The following is a 19125-nucleotide window of genomic DNA, read 5'->3' as shown; positions in this document are numbered from 1 at the left end:
TTGGTAACTTGTTCTGCCGTGCAACCTCACTCTCACTCGAAGAAATAGTATCTGTATTTTGTTATACTCCTGTCACCACCTTTCGCAGGTTTAAGAAACCGTAAGAGCGCAACAGAATCCAACCACGATGACGCCGTGACAAGTGCTAAGTGTAATAACCTACGCGCCGTGTCGGTTTAGTATCTCCTCCTTTCGTTCGGTAAGATACGGTGTGCTTTCAATGCCACCACATTTGAAAGTACCGCGCATATGGACTTGTAGATCATTTCGGTCGAACATCACTTAACAGAGCGCGCCACGCGTCCGTGCAGATCGCGTGTCTAGAATCGCAAGGCAAATCATGCTTTCGGAAAGAGTGTTATCGCCGGTAAGCGTATGGAGGATTATTAAAAAAACAATAGATTCACACTTTTGATAATTTTCCATTCTTAGAGCTTACCTTTCATGGGAAAACTTCCGGGAGTAATGCAACCAGCCAGTCGCATTCGCATCCGTGGTTCAATTAGCATTCCCAACGGAGATTGCCGGATACAGCTGCAAAGCGGAGATTCGTTGAGTCCGATGGATGACGTTGCATTACAGCTCAGTATTCTCCCGGCCACTCGAGAAGTACTACGTAACAGTCACTGGGCCGGTCAATGGGGCCAAGAGGAACGTATCGTAAACAGTCCCATCAATTTCGAAGAAGAATTTGATTTGGTCATAGAAGCGAACACGAAAGGTTTCATGGTGGAAATCGGTGGCAGCACACTAGCTACCTTCCCACACCGTTGTCCGGTACAAATTGTGCAGTTTATTTTCATTACTGGCGGTTGCGTGATTCGTGCTGTGATTTATGAAAATTGGAATACCATGCCTACAAAAGCGACCAGCGTGCTTCCAAGTAATAGTTGTGTTATAGTGAGAGTGTTTTAATATCACGTTTTAATATCATGTTATCACTCCATTGTGTAGGTGCCCCAATTTACAATGGATTCTTGCCATCTCAAACAACACCACTGCCCCCCTTCCAAATACCATCATGGCCACATGGAAGTTCGCAGTATTTCTCCCCGTCACCAGTGGTGTACTCACATGTCCCTCCGCCTGCGTATAATCCTGCGATGTTCTTCCAGCATCCCTTCGCAGGTACGTGTGCTATTCCGCTGAAGGATGAAGCGTATGTTTTGACTGTTTTCATTTTTCTAGTTAACATTCCCAGCGTCGTGCAAAAGAGCGTCGAGAGCGCGTCTACATTACAGCATAAAATTTTTATCGCAATACTATGGGTGAGTAGAGCCACAATTACCAATGTTTCAGTACAAACCGTCTCTCTAAAGACGCGTCCACATTACGCCAATCGGCCTTGGCCGCACGGTAAAGCCGACTAAATGTGGACGTACCGCCCGGGCTTGCCGACGTGCCGAAAACCAACTCGAATCAAACCAAACCCAACCCGAAACAAGTGGGTCCGGTTCGAGAAAGTTGAACCAAAACAAAACGAAGTTAATTAGCGTTGACGACATTGTGCTTCGTGTGTTCGTGACGACTTCGTGCATCGGATGGGACTTCGGCTTCGTGCACCCGATGGGGCGTCCACATTACATAACGAACCGAATATGCCGCCTTGTACAGACCGATCGGCATCATTCGGCATGATGTGGACGCGCCTTAAGGTTGTGACCCATTCAACCGAATACCATTCACCAGAAACACGTTTACCCGAAACACATTTACCCGAATGTAACACATACCCGAATGTAACAAATACCCGAATGCGACAAATACCCGAATGCGACAAATACCCGAATGGAAAATTACCCGAATGCTATTAATACCCGAATGTAACAAATACCCGAATGCGACATTTAACCGAATGTAACATTTACTCGAATGGAATGTTTACCCGAATGAGAAGGAAAGATTCCGACAAATCAGATTATGAGTTTCGTGGAATCTCGTGTTGATAAATAAGATTAAATCAAAACAACATGAAAAAGCAACAAAAATACGAAGTGAAATGAAAAATTGTAATGAGGAAATTTGAAAATGATTTTGAAGACTTCGCGGTGTCATTTTTGAAAAATTAGTGTATGCACAATTGACATGCCGTCTTCTTTCCTTTCCGTATTAATCTTTCAGGCCCTGATATCATTCAATAATGAGCATGGGTTATGGAATATTTCGAAAATTAGGCAGGTAATTTTAACATAAAAAATATAAAGCATAAATGCCATGAATATGTGAAAAGGATTGATGAAAAATGGTACTTACACAATTTTTATCATGAATTTATTATTTTGTGATGAAATTTATTCTGAGGTCAACGTAACGGGGGCGAGGTCCCCATTTAACGAGGATAAATCACCGAGGCGGCACCAAGCCGCCGAGGTGACGCAATCAGAGTCGGCCGCCGACCCGCTGTCGGAAGCGGCGGCCTCTCGCAAGCAAACCTGTGTTCCATCGATTGCCCGGTTCGTTTGAAACATAGAAGACGATCCTTTAGTTAGGTTTACTTGGTGCATTACGGTCGGCGGCCAACTCAGATTGCATCACCTTGTTGGATTGAGGCCGCCTCGATTCATCATCCTCGATAGATGGGGACATCGCCCCCATTACAGTGATCTCAGAATAAATTAATTCAATTCAAAATTAAATAATTCAAAATAAATTCACTATAAAAATTGCACTTCAGTGCCGTAATACGTATGTACCAACAGCTTTCTTTTAAGTGAACGGGCTGCGTCAGCCATAAGAATAGATAAATTTCATAATACGTTATAAAAACTTCTTTCACAAATACTTCCTAATAATAAAATTCACGTATCATTCGAATATATCATTTTTTCGGGTAATTGTCACATTCGGGTTAATGTCGCATTCGGGTAAGTGTCAATTCGAGTAGATGTTACATTCGGGTAGCTGTCGCATTCGGCTATTTGTTACATTCGGGTGAGTCGAATTCGGGTGAGTGGGTTTCGGGTAAATGTGACACAATCCTCTCAACAGGCAATCTATATTAGAAATAATAAATTAGAAATGGTTTTTTTTTGTCAAATATCTCGAGAATGGCTGCATTTAGAAGGAGATTGATAAAGAGCTTTTTTAATTTAAATCACATCAGGATTCATAATTTGTGGTTAAACATGATTGTTAACGTACAAAAATTCAAAGTTTCGAAAATTTGTAAAAATTCGATGTTCCACAAAGTTCGTCAAACATAGTTTCACCATCTTGTACCCATTTTTTGAATTTTCCACATGACTTCTATTTTATATGAAAAAATTACAAAAAAATATTTAGATATTGCAAATTGATCTTTTTTTTTGTAACTGTTTTTTTTCACGTTTGTATATCAATACTATATAACTCTTTCGAGGACACTATATCGGTAGGATTCATAGTTTTTGAGATATAATTTATCAAAGATTTATCTCACTAAAATCGATACGCCTTATTCGAATGTTACACTTGAGTCAACAAATTCCCAAATTCTGTGGAGAACTCATATTTCTTCCAACTCAAACATTATACAAACTTTCATTCGAATCAAACAGAGACGAACCAGCCTACGGCTGAAAGTCTCTTAAATAAAGACAAAAAAATTCGAATAAAAAATATTCATGTTTTGTCATTTGTCGATTTCATCTGAAATTGCTCTATAACAACAACAAAACTATACATTTTGATTGACAAAGCAACGATACGATGATCACAATGTTGTAACCTAACCATTTGATCATACAGCAAAGGGCAGCTCAAAACCTTTAAAAACTGATGCATTCAAAGTTTAACCAGAGTGTGTATAACAATCATCAAACAAATAAGAAAAATGGGGCTTGAGTACTATTTTTTCAACAGATTTTCCTATGTAACAAATATTTTTAAATGGTACGGATTGCGAAACAGATTTTTGAAAGAAATATCACAGATGAAAAAGATTTCAGTATACACTGATGGGTGCAAAAACAGATCCACCCCCATTTGAAATCAAATTGTTCCAACATCAAAAGTATTTTCAAATTTTTCGGTATTCCAGTCAATACAGGTCGGACTCGATTATCCGAAGTATTGATTTTTTTTTCACTCCGGATAATCGAATCATACAAAAAAAGTTATCGGTAAACGTAATATAATTATGATTTGCACTTATTTATTAAACGGTTTTATCTAGGTTGACCCGTTTGTATGTTTGTGACTTTATAGCTTTGTAACTTTGTCTGTGGCGCTGTACCACATTAATAGAAATTTAACCCCTTTCTTGTTGATCGATTGACCTGAAATTTGGAACACATCTTTATCTCTGGTGTCATTATAAAACTACGTATTCCATGATCTTGAAAATACGAGATGGCGGCCGCTACAAAATGGCGGATTACATATTTTCTCAGAACCGATTCAATATGTATATCAAATGAAAGGGATTGACTAGTAGAATACAGTTATTTATTAAAAATGCAAATTCAAAATGGCCGCCACCACAAAATGGCGGATTACATATTTTCTCAAAACCCCATCAATATAGGTATCAAATGAAAGGGCTTGACTAGTAGAATACAGTTATTAATGAAAAACGCAAATCCAAAATGGCTGCCACCAGAAAATGGCAGATTACATATTTTCTCACAACCGTTTCAATGTGGGTACCGAATTTTATTATTTATTGAAAATGTAAACCAAAAATGACGGCCGCTAGAAAATGACGGATTACATATTTTCTTAGAACCACATCAATATGTATATCAACTGAAAGGGCTTGACTGGTAGAACACAGTTATTTATGAAAAATGTAAATCCAAAATGACTATGTATATATATATATATATATATATATATATATATACATATATATATATATATATGTATTATATATACATATATATATATATACCACAATGACATATATATATATATATATATATACCACAGAATGACGCTAATCTTTTTTTTTCTCATAATCATATCAATATGGGTATCAAAAGAAAGTTCTCGACTAGCAGAACATAGCAGATCATGAAAAATCCAAATCCAAGATGGCCGCACTCCTCAAACAACTAATTACGTTTTGAATGGTTTCATTCAGCTTGACCTGTTTGAATTGATAGAAAATGGATTCCGGTCCTGTTGACTGATTGATCTGAAATTTGGAAGACACCTTTAGTTCTACTGTCATTATAAAACTGCGTATTCCATGATCTTGGAAATTCAGTTTGGCCGTCGCTAAAAAGTAGATTTTTTTTTAAATTTTGGATTTCCATTTTTCATAAATACCTGTGTTCTACTAGTCGAGTTAGTCAAGCCCATATTGGTTATCCAATATGGAATTATTGTACAAATTATTCAAATTTTTTAAATAAAATACTCCAGATAATCGAGTCTAAAATTCCGGATAATCGAACCCCGGGTAATCGAGTTTCCGGATAATCGAATCCGACCTGTACTACGTAAAAGTAGGTAGACCATTTTTCCATTTCAGTATCCTTGATTTATTTTTTAGAAAAACAAAAAGTGATTTTTGTACCTTTGTACTTTTAGGGTATGACATAAAAAAGATCCACTTCATATTCAAAAAAATAAAAAATAATAAAATCTCTATGTTTTTATTATTTTTTACAAATAATTAAAATAATTTATAGTCAATATGATCCTCTTTAGCCTCGACAACCAACTGTTAAAGCTTTGGCATACTCTCCACAAGGTACCTCGTCCCAAACTATCTTCAACGCACGCAGCAAAGTAGTCTTGCTTGTTCGTAAAGTCAGTTTTGTCCACCATGTTGTCCGAAATCGCCCATAAATTCTCCATAGAATTGAAGTCGGGACTGTGAGGTGGCCTCACCATCGGTTTGATCCGGTTCGATCGGAAGAATGCTGCTGTTTCTTTCGCAGTAAGCTTTGGTGGAATGTGTAGTTAACCTCCAACCCCATTTTCAGCATGGATTAGTCAAGGTTCTCGTACAAAATGTTGATGTAACCATCGGCAGTCATAAAACTGTTGGCCTGCGCTAAGTTTGCCTCCCCAGTCCACGAGAAATAGTCCCACACCATGATGCTTCCACCAGCATACTTCATAGTCGGTTGTAGATGCCGGTCCACTTCTGAGTCGATCGGCCACGCTGCCGAGCATGATGCTTCCGAATGACCAACTGTAAAGCATCATGGCTTACCCCATACTTCTCAACAATGTTTCGTTGAGACTCTTACGCTGGAAGTTACGCACAATCAAATTTTGAACTAGTGATGAGATTTGCTTTTTAACCACTTTCCGGAAGTTTCCACAGCGTCAAAAATATGTCACTACAAACGAAAAGTTGACTAAACAGCTATGAAAATTATGTTTGTGTCAGATGTAAACAACCACCTGTCAAGACCGAGGGGTGCATCGATAATGAAAACGCGGTAAAATTAATTTTCGCAAATCTATTTTTTTATGCCATACCCTAAAAGTACCCATTTAGGAACGATGTTTTGTTTTTCTAAAAAATAAATCAACGATACTGAAATGGCAAAAAGGTCTACCGATTACCTACTTTTACGTAGTGTTCACTGAGATACGGAAAAGTTTGAAAAAAACTTTCAATATTGGAATACTTTGTTTCGAATGTTGTTTGCGCCCATCAACTGTGTAATTGTGACGAAAATCAGACTGCTTCAAGAATACTGACTGCCCTCAATGTTTCAATGACATAACCTATGTTGGTTTTTCTTGGAGAATATTTTGCCCAGATCAACAGATTGAATTGTTTGTTTCATGCTGAAACCCCTGAATACACGATGCTACATGAATAGCTGAAGGATTTTTTAGCTATCCATTCTCTTTTCTCATTCATTAGAATATTTGCGAGGAATCTTACGTGCTTTCAACGTACCTTTCTGAATCATATTTCGGACGCTTAAGGCATATGATGCAGAAAACAGATCTCAACTTTATGCACAGGTATTATTTAGTTGATATTTTTGATAAATTAGTTCAATATGCTGGAGGCCACTGGCCCAAATACGATCATTATGATTGATTATGTATAACATTGATTTGTATATATTGAGAATATAATTATAACCGTAAAGTTTTTCCAATATTGCAGAGCTGGTTTTTGTAATCCGAATCAGGACGATAGTTATAACGAATAAGGCTTCTTTTCTTTTTACATAATAGATGTTTTCAACGGTATTGTTTTGAAGACATACTTTGAATGAAAGAATATTAAAAAAGTAATAATAAGTTTCAAACAAAGAAAAAATGAGTCTGTCATTGCAAACATGATACAAGATACTGTTTTTAAATTCTTATCTAGTTCTTTTGCCATATTTTTGATATCCGTATAAAGAAAATCTGAATCCCTTTTTGCTTTTGGGAAATTTCTTGAATCCCATCAGATGTTTTATATGAAGATTACGCCTCTGAATGACGCTGCTGACCAGTTTCTATTTACATAGTTAAATAAAACCTCATGTCCCGTATGTCAAATTAAACGATAATGGAAAGGATAAGAGGATTAAACTTCAGAAACCCATATGGGAGTAGCTAAGATTATACTGATCGTGAGGTAAATAAATTCGGGTTTTGTTCTGAGATATAAGAATTGTAGAAATGGTTTTGAAAAATGATTCTAAAGTTGACCTATATTAAATACTTCTCACTATTCAAACGAATGAGACAGAGCTAAGAACAAGAGTATACGAGATATCGGTTACTAACTATAATAGTCATGTTTTATCTCTAGAGTAATTTATAGAAAGAGAAAATAAAATTACATTCCCATATATTCAACAACTACATTATTCACGATCAACCAAGTATTCCTCCTCATTTTTGAACCTGCGTTTGATTCAGCAAACTAACGCACCAAACAAACGAATCATGGGATGAGCCCGAATAGTTGACATTGAAATACCGAATCATCGAGATTTAACTGCACACTTATCATTCCAAAACATACGCTTAATTGAATGGAACATTATCTGACGCACTGTATTAATTTTACCAACATAACGTTCGATCGTCCGAAATTACGCAGCCGACATAACGTTCAAACGCCCGAAATTATGCAACCGACATATCTCTTGTAAGGGGGTCTTCGTAGCCACTTGGTTATGCGATCGCTTACTAAGCGATCGATCGTGAGTTCAAACTCAGGGCCCTCAATTGACCATCTTTGTGTTGTTATAGAATAACTACGTCCACGCAATCATCATCAGCTATGGAGATCGATCCACGGTGGAACAAAGATCGATTCATCCATACAACTGCTCTGCTCTGCAAGAAAAATGTTCTATAAATAACCCAACAATGATAAATATCAATTGCCTCCGCTGTTCGGCCTGCTGAACAATGGAAGAACAGATAGAATACCCTTACGCCTAAATGGCTACTACATTGCAATTTACCATAATGTAATGGAACAGAAAACCTAACGCCTAAATGGCTACTACTACTACTGTGTAATTTACAGTTTATAGAAACATAAACATATATACATGTACACGATAAAAACCCCGGCTCTGTTACAGATAAAATGCGAGCCTGATAAATGAATAAATGGGATAAAAAAAGTCACAGGAGGGTTGTGTCCGAGACACGACCGCATAGTTGACGTAGGATTCCGTTAGGCTATCTGTTGATTTTGGATACGATTTCCCCCAGGCAGCTTGGTTTTGATGTCTCTGTTAGGGACCCGCCACAGGTGTCGTAAATTTCGACCAATCAGATGTGGTTATTTCCGTTAGGATAGGGATTGAAATTTTTCAATAGTGCGATAGTTAGTTTCATGACATATATTATTATCTTCAATATAAAAAATTGTTTTGGAGTGGCGAAATCGATTGACGCAAAAATTTCATCAATCCATCATGAAATGACTGAGCAATATGCGTTTGAAATTGGACAATTTTCACGATGTGCTCGATTTTCGATTTTCAATTTATACCCCAACATGTTCCCGAAAGACGTAATCCTACGTCAAAAAATATCTCTTGTAAACGGGAATGAACTCTTTCGCTTCACGGAGTTCATTTTTACACGCAACTGTCCGTGACAATGATTTTTTTAATTTAAATCGTTTATTTTTACAGGCTCAGATACATAAGTTTAAAGGAGCCGAACTCCTTACTGTATTGTTACTAGTATATATATATATATATATATATATATATATATATATATATATATATATATATATATATATATATATATATATATATATATATATATATATATATACATGTTTCCTTAATTCTATGTTAATAATATAGGATACCGATTACTCGCGGTCGACTCGAGTTTAGAAGGGTGACATATTTTCTTCAGGAAAAGAATGTGACAATGATGATAGACACAAAAAGATTAAGTGAAGTATGAGTGACGTGAAAGCGTATGTTGCAGTGATGTTCGTGATCAGGACCGTATTTAGCTTTTGCATTGGCAGGCTCAAATTTATCAGTTCAAAAAGGGTTCTACGTAGCCTCAACGGTTGCGCGTATGCTTATCAAGTGAATGCTTGGTGATTCAAGGTTTTTTCTGGTCATCCTTTATTAAATATTGAATTTCTGTTTCAGTGTTGTTTCATACAAAATTTTCTCCCTTTCAGAAAATTTGCTGCATTCTGCTGAAAACCATCAAATTCATTCTTTTTGTATCGATATGTGGACTCGGATTGTACATTCTATCCAGGCGATTGCGTTTGTGACGATGGACGTATGACCGGATCATGAATCGTAATCACCAGAATTGACCGTCAGGAAGGATTCGCTGTAAGTTTTCCGGGAACCATCTACTGTGAGCAACTTCCCTACGATCACACTCCTGGTTCTGGCCAGTACGGAACACAGTTGGACTGTCTGAGGGAAGCAATCATCCGAAAACGTCCAGCTTTGGACAATAGAAGAGTAATTGCAACAAAAATTAGCACAATACCATCAAGTTTTATCAATAAAATTAATCTGTTTGCTTCGACTATACCGGTATTAAAGTGATCTGGCTCCCGGCGAACATTTCCTTTTGACGTAGGATTAGGTCTTTCGGGAACAAATTGGGGTACAAATTGAAAATCGAAAAACCAAGTACATCGTGCAAATTTTCCAATTTCAAACGCTTATTGCTCAGTTGTTTTATGATGTATTGATAAAATTCTTGCATCAATCGATTTAGGCACTCCATGACAATTTTTTATATTGAAGAAAATAATATATGAGGGGCTCAGAATGCAAGGGGTGTAAGTGACTTGATCGATTTCTCTTCATCAAATTTTTATTTAGTTAATAACTCAACTGTAAAAACGTTCCAATTTAAGTTTGCTGTAGAATCCGATAGATCAGGTTCTGACCTATTTTCCACGTTGGTAAATACAGCTGGGAATGTATTTGCAGCTAAGTTATGACCCAAAGAGAGAGTCGATGTAAAGAAATCGATCAAATCACTTACACCCCTTTCATTCTAAACCCCTCATATGTCACGAAACTAACTATCAAACAATTGAAAAATCTCAACCCCTATCCTAACGGAAATACCCATTTCTGATTGGTCGAAATTGACGACACATGTGGTGTCGACATCGAAACCATGCTGCCTGGGGGATATCGGCATTTCAAATACATAAAAGTAGGGGGAGCTTTTGGTCCCACCGAAATTTGTTCTCTAACAGAGACATCACAACCAAGCTGTCTGGGGGAAATCGACATTACAAATATATGCAAGTCGGGAGCCTTTTTTTAATTGTAAGTAAGGTGAGTAATACGATTAATTCTAGCAAATAAAATATAAATTTGGAACTTTAATGTTGGTTGCTTCGTGAAATTTCATATCAATGACCGATCGTGTATTGTGAGACATTTAGCACAAGTGTAAGTGTAAAATTGTATATGGTATCAGTTGTGTTAAAAATGACTTGATATATGAAACGATTTATTTCAATTCTCATAAATACAAACCAAGGTGTGTTCTCACTCGAGAACGGGTCGTTTGGTTAAAGCTGTCTGTTTTGTTGTATTCATTTTCACCCAAGGAAAGTTTATTCGACGAGAAAAATTGGAAAAGTGAAGAAATATTAGAAAAAGTGATATCCCATATGTTCTACTATGTTCTATGGTGTTGTTAGTTCAAATCAAATTCGCATTGGGTGAAAAAACCATCAGAAAGTAAAAAAATAAAAAAAATACTTTTTCCATTTCAAATATATTTTCTCTATATTAATGTAACATGTATTTATTGATGAGATACATTGGAAATTATATTCGGTATTGGTAGTTATCTGATATTACCTTGGTGAGTTTTTTTTTCTTTATTTCATCCACATATAACACAGAAGGTATCTCGTCTAAGATTACAGAGGGCGGTTTTCATCATATCTCGTTCCACTTTGGTATTTTTCATCTGATACGCATCATCCAACGACTGTTTACCATCCTCTTGTCATCATCCTTCGGTAAACACTGCCCAACAACCAAAAAACGGCCCTTTTCAGGGCCACCACATCATTATCGCCACCACATCATTAGTTTAACGATGTAATTCTTCAAAAATATCCAAAATCAACAGATAGCCTAACGGAACCCTATGTCAACCATGCGGTCGTGTCTCGGACACAACTCTCCTGTGACTTTTTTCTACGTGCACAAAAGTCATTCGAAGCCTTTGTCATACGGCCAATCATTGTACATTGGTTTCAGGAAGTGATTTCTAATGAAAGTCATGATTTTCGTAAAAATGCTTGACTATGGTGTAATAATGGCAGTATTTTCGAGGAAGTCCTATATCCAGTTGTTTTGATGTGTCCTGTGGTACCGGTTCGTTCAAAATGGTCGGAATATAAGTAAGCGGAATTGATCGAATCAACATGCAATGTAACCCAGTGAATGACTAACTGGACGGAATAAAATGGATCGGGTAGTAAAATGAAATTATTTCCCGTTTTCATTTCAGGGTTTAGAATTGCAACAAAAACAACTGGAAGTGATTCGACAATTCGGCAGTATTATGAGAGCGGTGAATAAATTATTGCCAATTTAATCTACTTTGTCCAAACACTGAAACCCCCATTTATTCCCACATTGTACAGCTTCAGAGTTTGAAATATTACGTAATATCAATTTTATTTTTCTTTCTACAGTTTGGACAAAACTCGTTCCTTTTTCCAGCGGCTGGCAATGGAGCGAGGGTGTTCCATGGACACGATCTCGTCCGTGCCTAGGCACGATGACGTCAATGAGAGCAGAAAATTCATGGCGAAAGGAGAAACATGTATGTGTCACCCGTTCAGACCCATTCATGCCTCGAAAGTATATAACGAGGCGTGCTTCACATGTAACAAGGGAAGTTTTGTCGCTGATATACACTTACAACGTAATTTATCTGCTCTATGATTACGCCTTGACCCCTTCGCCGTTTCTTGGCCATACACATCAACATATGTGTTATGGTATCAGATGGTAACTTTCTGACCGAAGGTCAGAGAAATTGCGATTGTTTACTGCAAATCACGACGAAAAACAACTCAATTGAGAAAAATGCGTAGAGCCCTGCCAATTTGGAATCGGTACGCCTTCAATCGGTTGTATCCCTGAATCTGTCAAATAAAAATGAAACGACATTAGAAGAAAATCTGCTGCGTTTATTGTAATTTAAATATCCAATATGAGATTTGCGACTTTCAATTCTCTCGAATGAAAATCCGAACTTTGTGCTGGATAAGTGCCCTTAACTTCTGCACAAGCTACTGGTAAACCTTATCGGCTTTATTTTTTTCTAGTATCTGGGCATAAAAGCAACATCTTTTGCCATTTTTCCACTCTTCTTCAGTTTAAGTTTGATGATCCCCCACTACATAGCGATGTAAAGAAATTCCGGCTAGTTTTGGGACTCTATATGATCGCGATGATTCAGAAAATTATTGATGCTAATCTATGGTTTACAATTTACACTAACAGTTAACACTAATTGATTTTACCTATGTTTTACGTTACATCGACCCACTACAAATGAATTGATCATAGAGCTATGAGAGAATCTAATAATGAATTCAATTAGATTTTCGTTCCGTTATTTTCAAGATATTTTTTTCCTCCCATAGTCTCTTTTCGCAACAACTGCGTCATCGGGAAACTCCCGGAACCTCATCCATCGGTACGTATGCACCGAGCGCTCACCTTCGTCCATGACCCATCCTTCACTGCAACCAAGGCGCTTGTATAAATGATAAATGTATAACAGGTGAAGCAACATCATCACTTCAATAAGAAGGGGATTACGGTTTGTGGAGCGGGGCTTGTTTTTTTTTGTTATTGCTAGGATACGCCATTTTTGCATTTTCACATGCGAGAGTAGTGCATGAAATGAATAAGATTGAAATTCTTCAAAATCATCCCTTATTTTTCACAAAAATTCGCGAAAGCCGAACATAGTAGGCATCGTTCGAATAAGCGTCGTAGCAGTTTGTAGAGAGCCGCCGGTAGCGTTCTGATGATTTTCCTGTTCTTCAGACCGGGTAGAGATTTTCACCAGAGCTGTTTGTAAACAATACCGACAGCAATTCCAATATGGCTGAAAGTGCATTTCATATGATTGTTTCACCTGGTATATATGAAGGCGCCTTGACTGCAACCACTTAACCCCATGAGTCTCTTGCCATTGAACTTCCATTCATCTCCGGAGCCCACCCTCGATCCCCTTTTCCAGCGGATTTCTTCTTTTCTCTCGTCCAGGACAACCATCACCAACGGTAGCAAATACTGGAAATGATGGATTTCCTTTACCTCCATCCATCTCCACCACCGCCTCTATTCTCATCCAGTGGCATAAACGACAAAAAAGAGGTGTGTACTCGGCGCGGTATTGGTGAGGACGGCCAAAAATAGCTGAACCACGCCACTGAGCGTTAAAAGCATGAAATCTACGCTCTCTCCCTCCGTCAGACATCATCGACTGGTTACGAATCGAAGGCCAAAGCTGTGATATCGGAAGGACATGTGAATAGGATACGGCAGAAAAAAAACGCCCAAAAACGACTATTATAGAAACAGAAGAAAAATAAACCGTTGATTTTATTATTTTTGTAGAGCTAGTCTGGTTGGAATTGCGTCTCAACGATTCGATTTTATGTAAATAAATATCTTCCGGATAAAAGACTTCCATCTGCGCCGCAGAGTGGATCAATTCGAACGGCGTTCGGTTCATGGTTTATGGATGAAAGAGATCCTTTTGGGGTCTTACGTAACAAATCGTGACGCGGTGGGAAGTGAGATGATGGATTGGTTTTGATGCAAGAAAAAAAGACGGGTGGGTAATGTCGGGGACATAACCGGAGTGACGTAGGACTATACAAAGGGGACAGCTTTTGCTAAGTATATATTTCGAATATATTTTTTTTATTTTCTTCTGCTACGTGAATACCTACCTATCTACCTGAAAAATGGATTAGTTTACTGTTTACTCTTCATGAACATGTTGGGGGTTCTGAAAAGAACCTTTGGTGTTGTGTTTTTTGCGTTTTTTTTACAAACTTGATTATTGTTTTTTTCTGAAGGCTTTGTACTTATTAAATGTTCAACGCCGGGCATCTTTCGGCGTATACACATATCGTACAATCAAAATGATGGCTGTGATAGGGAATGCATAGGTGGTTATCAGCTCATTCACTATCATATATTTCACTATTGAGCACATTACCGTACCTTAAACTGTGGTTTCGGAGACGAATGAATTGTAAGATTTGTAGTCTCCGCAAACAAAGTAAATACAAATGAAAAAGAACTGAGGTTTTGGAGACGAACTCTACGATCTGTCGAGAAATAAACGAGCTAGAAGCGTTCTGAAAAACCAACAGTGAATACAGCGACGGATGACCTTCGGATTAAAGTCCTTTTACAAAAAGAACAGAGCAGCAGGAAATACATAGCTCATCATGTTGCTCCTTAGTTAATTTTCTATGCAATGCAGATGTAACGTCAGTCAATTTTCAACACCAGTTATCAACCAAAGAAAGCAGTTCTTGCTACCGAGAAAATTCGTCAATGCCATCCTGCATACAATGTGTTGTAATTTGAAGCCACTTTTAATTCGGAAACCAAGCATGGGTTTGTGAAAACTGAATGATCAATTTAAAAGGCCCCAACCACCAATAAGTTCAAGAACAAGCATAAACAAAATAAATCAGTTTATATTATATGTCATATTATGTCACTTTAGAATGCATTGGTATTTTGAATAACTTTTAATAACTCTTCTTTGAATGGTTTAATGGCCCTGAAAAGCGCGGTGTTTTACGGTGGCTGGTTTTGTCACCAAAGCAGTCTGTATAAACAAACTTTTTCCTTCATCTACCTGCTGCCGTTCTGCGATTGCGTTTGCCACTCGCTGAAACTAGTTGTTGCCATCGAACCGAATGTGCTCTGTTCTGTAGGCGAGTTTTCTTGTTGTCGTGAGCAGCTTTGCAAGCCAACTCAAGCACTCCGGCGGCCGAAATTCTATAACCGCTATTAGGTATACTGGTGCTCCGGCACCAATCCGTTGATGCGATGTGATGTGGAACGATGCCATACAACCACACTGATTTACGGTTTGGAAGAGAATGATATATTTTTCAGCGGATCCGCACGTTTTGTACTTTAGCGGTACACGCTCACAGGATAGAGAAAAATCGGCAGACTCAGCCAGAGGGGCGAGTCCAACGAGACGAACGAATGAGCGTTAAAAGGCAGCGATGGCAAAAAAATACATTCATTACGATTTGTTCGCTTGTTGGATTCACATACAGGCTAAAAAGGGTCCTTTTCAGGATCACAAAATTATCTTCAATCTAAAGAGTTTATTGTTTTGTTATCACTCGATATCCCCATCTTGTTCGGCTAAACCTTCCTGTTTAGCGATTTGTTGCCACTCGCCACAGCTTTCACAGTTGGAAAATTTCTTCCCATCCAGCTTTGTGACATGTTTTACAGTAAATTACATTCAATGCGACGTGCCGAAGCACCACTCATTGTCGCATTGGAGGCGATTTTAACCTGTAATTGAACATTTGCGATGACAGTGGTACAATGTCGACTTTCAATGTGGGGTCATAATTTGGACCCCGAACTCTATGTTTACAAAAATGTCCAACTAAATATGTCGCATTACATGTCCGTCCAATTAGCTAAATGTCGAACTAATTGTAAATTACTGTACTTTCAATCTGGAAACAATTTAAGAATTGGTGAAAATTGAATAATCAGGAAAGTCCCCAGCTATCAATAAGCTCAGAACAACTGCCAAATTCACATACTCATCAGATCCTGGCAAACAAATTATGAAAAAATCAATTTATGTTTTATTATTATTTTGGATATTATTTTAGAAAGCATTGAACTGTATTTCGTAAACTCTTTTTTGAAAGGTTTAATGGCCCTGATAAGCGCCTTGTTTTATGGAATGGTTCCAATTTAGAAAACTTTGTACTCGTGGTTTTGAAAAAAACCTTTTCGAACGCCCTCGATGCCGCCTTGTTCTGGATTTGCCACCAAAGTAAAAAGAATAAACTTTTTTATTCTGCTACCAGCTGCCGTTTTGCGATTGCGTTTGCCACTCGCCACTCACTGCAACTGCCTGTTGTCTTGATGTCCACCGAATGTGTTCTGATCCGAATTCAGTTTTTCTTATTGTCGCGAGCAGCTTTGCCAGCTAACTCGATCACTTCGGCGGCCGAAACTAAACACGGTTCGAGCGGGATTTTGCCTTTCCCTTCACTTTTCCTCCTTTGCCATGTCCAGACATGTCTGCTTGGGTTGGTTTGTTGATGTGTTGAGATGCGAACCGATGTGGTGTACGGTTTGAATGAGAATGATCGTTACGGAAGGAAGGAAGGAAGGTATTGTATTATAGAGACTTTAAACTTTTGCAGTTCATTCGTCTCTAGCCTTGAGAAAGGCCCTTTGAAAACTCTACTCTACTTTACTCCAGCGCTACCACCTCCGCCCTCTTGCCTTGAGAAAGGCACTCGATCCCTCGCCGTCCAGCCCGTCCAGCAACGATGTTGTCCAGTCGGTGTCCACACAAAGAATGATCGTTACGGCAGCGGAGCGGGGATTTTTAAGCTGACTGGCTGGCTCGAGAATTACGCATGTGTGAGACTGCGACCAATGTTTTGTTAATTTTTTTCTTTTTCCTTTCCAATCGTGCTTCATTCTATTTCGCTGCTGCTCTGGTTGCCCGTTTTGGTCGGTACGATTTGAGGAGCACAAAATGGACCAATCAAAAATGGGCACATAGTGCATTTGGACAATGCTTGATATTTCACAATTATTCAATTATTTATCTCAAGAAAAATGAAATGTTATTCGTTATGATAGATGCGTAGATATATTTCCTATCAATTGATGCAAAAACCTTTGCGATCTATTGAGAAACGTTCGAGTTATAAGCGTTCCAAATCTTGCATTTTTTCCTACTTGTTCAGTGCCTAGATTTCCATTTCACCCCCTATATCTTCCGGTTAGACGTAGTCCTACGTCAAAAAAACAACGGCGTGGTTGTTCGAAACGAAGCTGCGATATTTTATCACCCTTATGGATACCGCTGATTTCGATGTGACTTTTGAACTGGCTTTCAACTTGTTAGAATGTTCCGTTTGTGCTGCAATTTTAAATGGACAACAAAATGTAATTGCCCTAACACAGAGCAGTTCCAAATGAAATCGACAAATGACTAAACATGAGTATTTTTGATTGGAATGAAAGTTTGTATTCCGTTTGGGTTGGAGGAAATATGAGTTTTCCACAGCATTTGGGATTTTTTTGACTCAAGTGTAACTTTTGAAAAGGGCTTATCATAATTAATTCATATCTCAAAAACTATGAGTCCGAAATAGTGTCTTAGAAAGAGTTAGAGAGTATTGATGTCCAAACGTGAAAAAATATACACTTTGAAAAAAATTTGCAATATCTAAAATATAATTTATTTTTTATTTTTTTTCTTATAAGTCATGAAGTCATGTAGAAAATTTAGAAAATGGGTACAAGACGGTGAAACTTTTTTGGCGAACTTGTGGAACATCGAATTTTTATGAGTTTTCGATACTTCGAATTTTTGTATGTTAACAATAATTTTCGACCACAAATTATGAATTCTGATGTGATTTAAAATAAAAAAGCTCTCCATCAATCTCCTTCTAAATGCAGCAATTCTCGGGATATTTGAGAAAACATTTCTAATTTATTGTCTTTTTCAATTTGGTTTTTTTTTAAATTTATATATATATATTTTTTTTTTCAATTTTTACATATAAAATAAAAATCATGTGGAAAATTCAAAAAATGAGTATAAGATGGTAAAACTTGTTTTTGACGAACTTAGTGGAACATTGAAATGTTATGAATTTTTGAAACTTCGAATTTTTGCATGTTAACAATCATTTTCAGCCACAAATTATTATTCTGATGTGATTTTAAACAAAAAAATCTCTTCATCAATCTCCTTCTAAATGCAGCCATTCTCGAAATATTTTAAAAAAAATTTCTAATTTATTGTCTTTTTTATAGTAAACTAGCTGACCCGGCTAACTTCGTCCCGTCCAAAATTTGTTTTTTGTTGTTTGTCAATACCTCCAAACATTCACGTTTTCTTACTTACGATCATGAGTCCAATCGTAGAACTGTTCATTGATTCATATTCTAATTGACGCTTTACAATTTACTTTTAAAATAAATTTCCTAGGACTTCTACCAAAACTCGTCATCATAATATCAGATAATTTTCAGACACAATTCTCGTTCAAAATTTTTCAACCACTTGCAAACAACATGTTTTCTCCGTTACATGACATAAAAGTTTGATACAGAAAATATGATAGAATGAAGATACCGCTAAATCGGATAATTTCTTCTTCGAGTTTTGCTCTTATCAACACATTCGGCGATCCATTTTTATTTATATAAATAGACGAAGATATAGGAGTGCGTTTAATCACGTTTAAACATGTTATTTCCAAATGCTTGAAGAATCTTGAACGAGAATTGTGTCTGAAAATAATTTTATATTAAAAGGACGAATTTTTGTAGAAGTACTAGACAATTTACAGTAAAAAGAAATTGTAAAGGGTTAAAGGGTAATCAATCAATGAAGAGTTCAGTGATTGTATTGAAATCTATTTTGGGCGGGACGAAGTTCGTCAGGTCAGCTAGT

At 37.3% G+C, this 19125-nt stretch overlaps 2 protein-coding genes across 5 annotated transcripts; both read left to right on the top strand.

Annotated features, from left to right (window-relative positions):
- Positions 1–106: 106 nt before the first annotated feature.
- LOC129764795 (galectin-8-like) lies at positions 107–9980 on the top strand. Its single transcript, XM_055764285.1, has 5 exons — positions 107–367; positions 433–883; positions 955–1128; positions 1189–1268; positions 9566–9980. Exons 1-5 carry the CDS (start codon positions 341–343, stop codon positions 9662–9664), a joined length of 831 nt encoding a protein of 276 aa, XP_055620260.1. The 5' UTR covers positions 107–340; the 3' UTR covers positions 9665–9980.
- A 1630-nt stretch (positions 9981–11610) lies between these two features.
- On the top strand, positions 11611–13981 carry LOC129764798 (uncharacterized). 4 transcript variants are annotated; one of them, XM_055764288.1, is made up of 5 exons: positions 11611–11816; positions 11896–11958; positions 12083–12213; positions 13043–13095; positions 13674–13981. In XM_055764288.1, the coding sequence occupies exons 1-5, from the start codon at positions 11810–11812 to the stop codon at positions 13708–13710; spliced, it is 291 nt and encodes a 96-aa protein (XP_055620263.1). In that variant the 5' UTR covers positions 11611–11809; the 3' UTR covers positions 13711–13981. The 4 variants fall into 4 exon arrangements, 1 of the variants encoding a protein (XP_055620263.1); XR_008741237.1 differs by lacking the exons at positions 13043–13095; positions 13674–13981 and having other exon boundaries at positions 11611–11785; positions 11896–12052; positions 12111–13020; XR_008741236.1 differs by lacking the exons at positions 13043–13095; positions 13674–13981 and having other exon boundaries at positions 11611–11785; positions 11896–12025; positions 12083–13019.
- The last annotated feature ends 5144 nt before the right edge of the window (positions 13982–19125 follow it).

Source organism: Toxorhynchites rutilus, chromosome 2, assembly GCF_029784135.1.
Source record: "Toxorhynchites rutilus septentrionalis strain SRP chromosome 2, ASM2978413v1, whole genome shotgun sequence".
NCBI classification, from domain to species: domain Eukaryota; kingdom Metazoa; phylum Arthropoda; class Insecta; order Diptera; family Culicidae; genus Toxorhynchites; species Toxorhynchites rutilus.
The sequence above is the reverse complement of the archived record's forward strand: the minus strand, read 5'-3'. Positions and strand labels throughout refer to the sequence as shown.

Bases quoted from the DNA above. Each gene is read 5' to 3' on its own strand.
- LOC129764795 (XM_055764285.1), top strand. From the start codon at position 341: ATGCTTTCGGAAAGAGTGTTATCGCCG. The intron at 368-432 runs GTAAGCGTATGG...TTCCATTCTTAG, and splicing joins CGGAAAGAGTGTTATCGCCG to AGCTTACCTTTCATGGGAAA. The intron at 884-954 runs GTAATAGTTGTG...TCCATTGTGTAG, and splicing joins AGCGACCAGCGTGCTTCCAA to GTGCCCCAATTTACAATGGA.
- LOC129764798 (XM_055764288.1), top strand. The intron at 11,959-12,082 runs GTGAATAAATTA...TTCTTTCTACAG, and splicing joins TCGGCAGTATTATGAGAGCG to TTTGGACAAAACTCGTTCCT. The intron at 12,214-13,042 runs GTATGTGTCACC...TTCCTCCCATAG, and splicing joins CATGGCGAAAGGAGAAACAT to TCTCTTTTCGCAACAACTGC.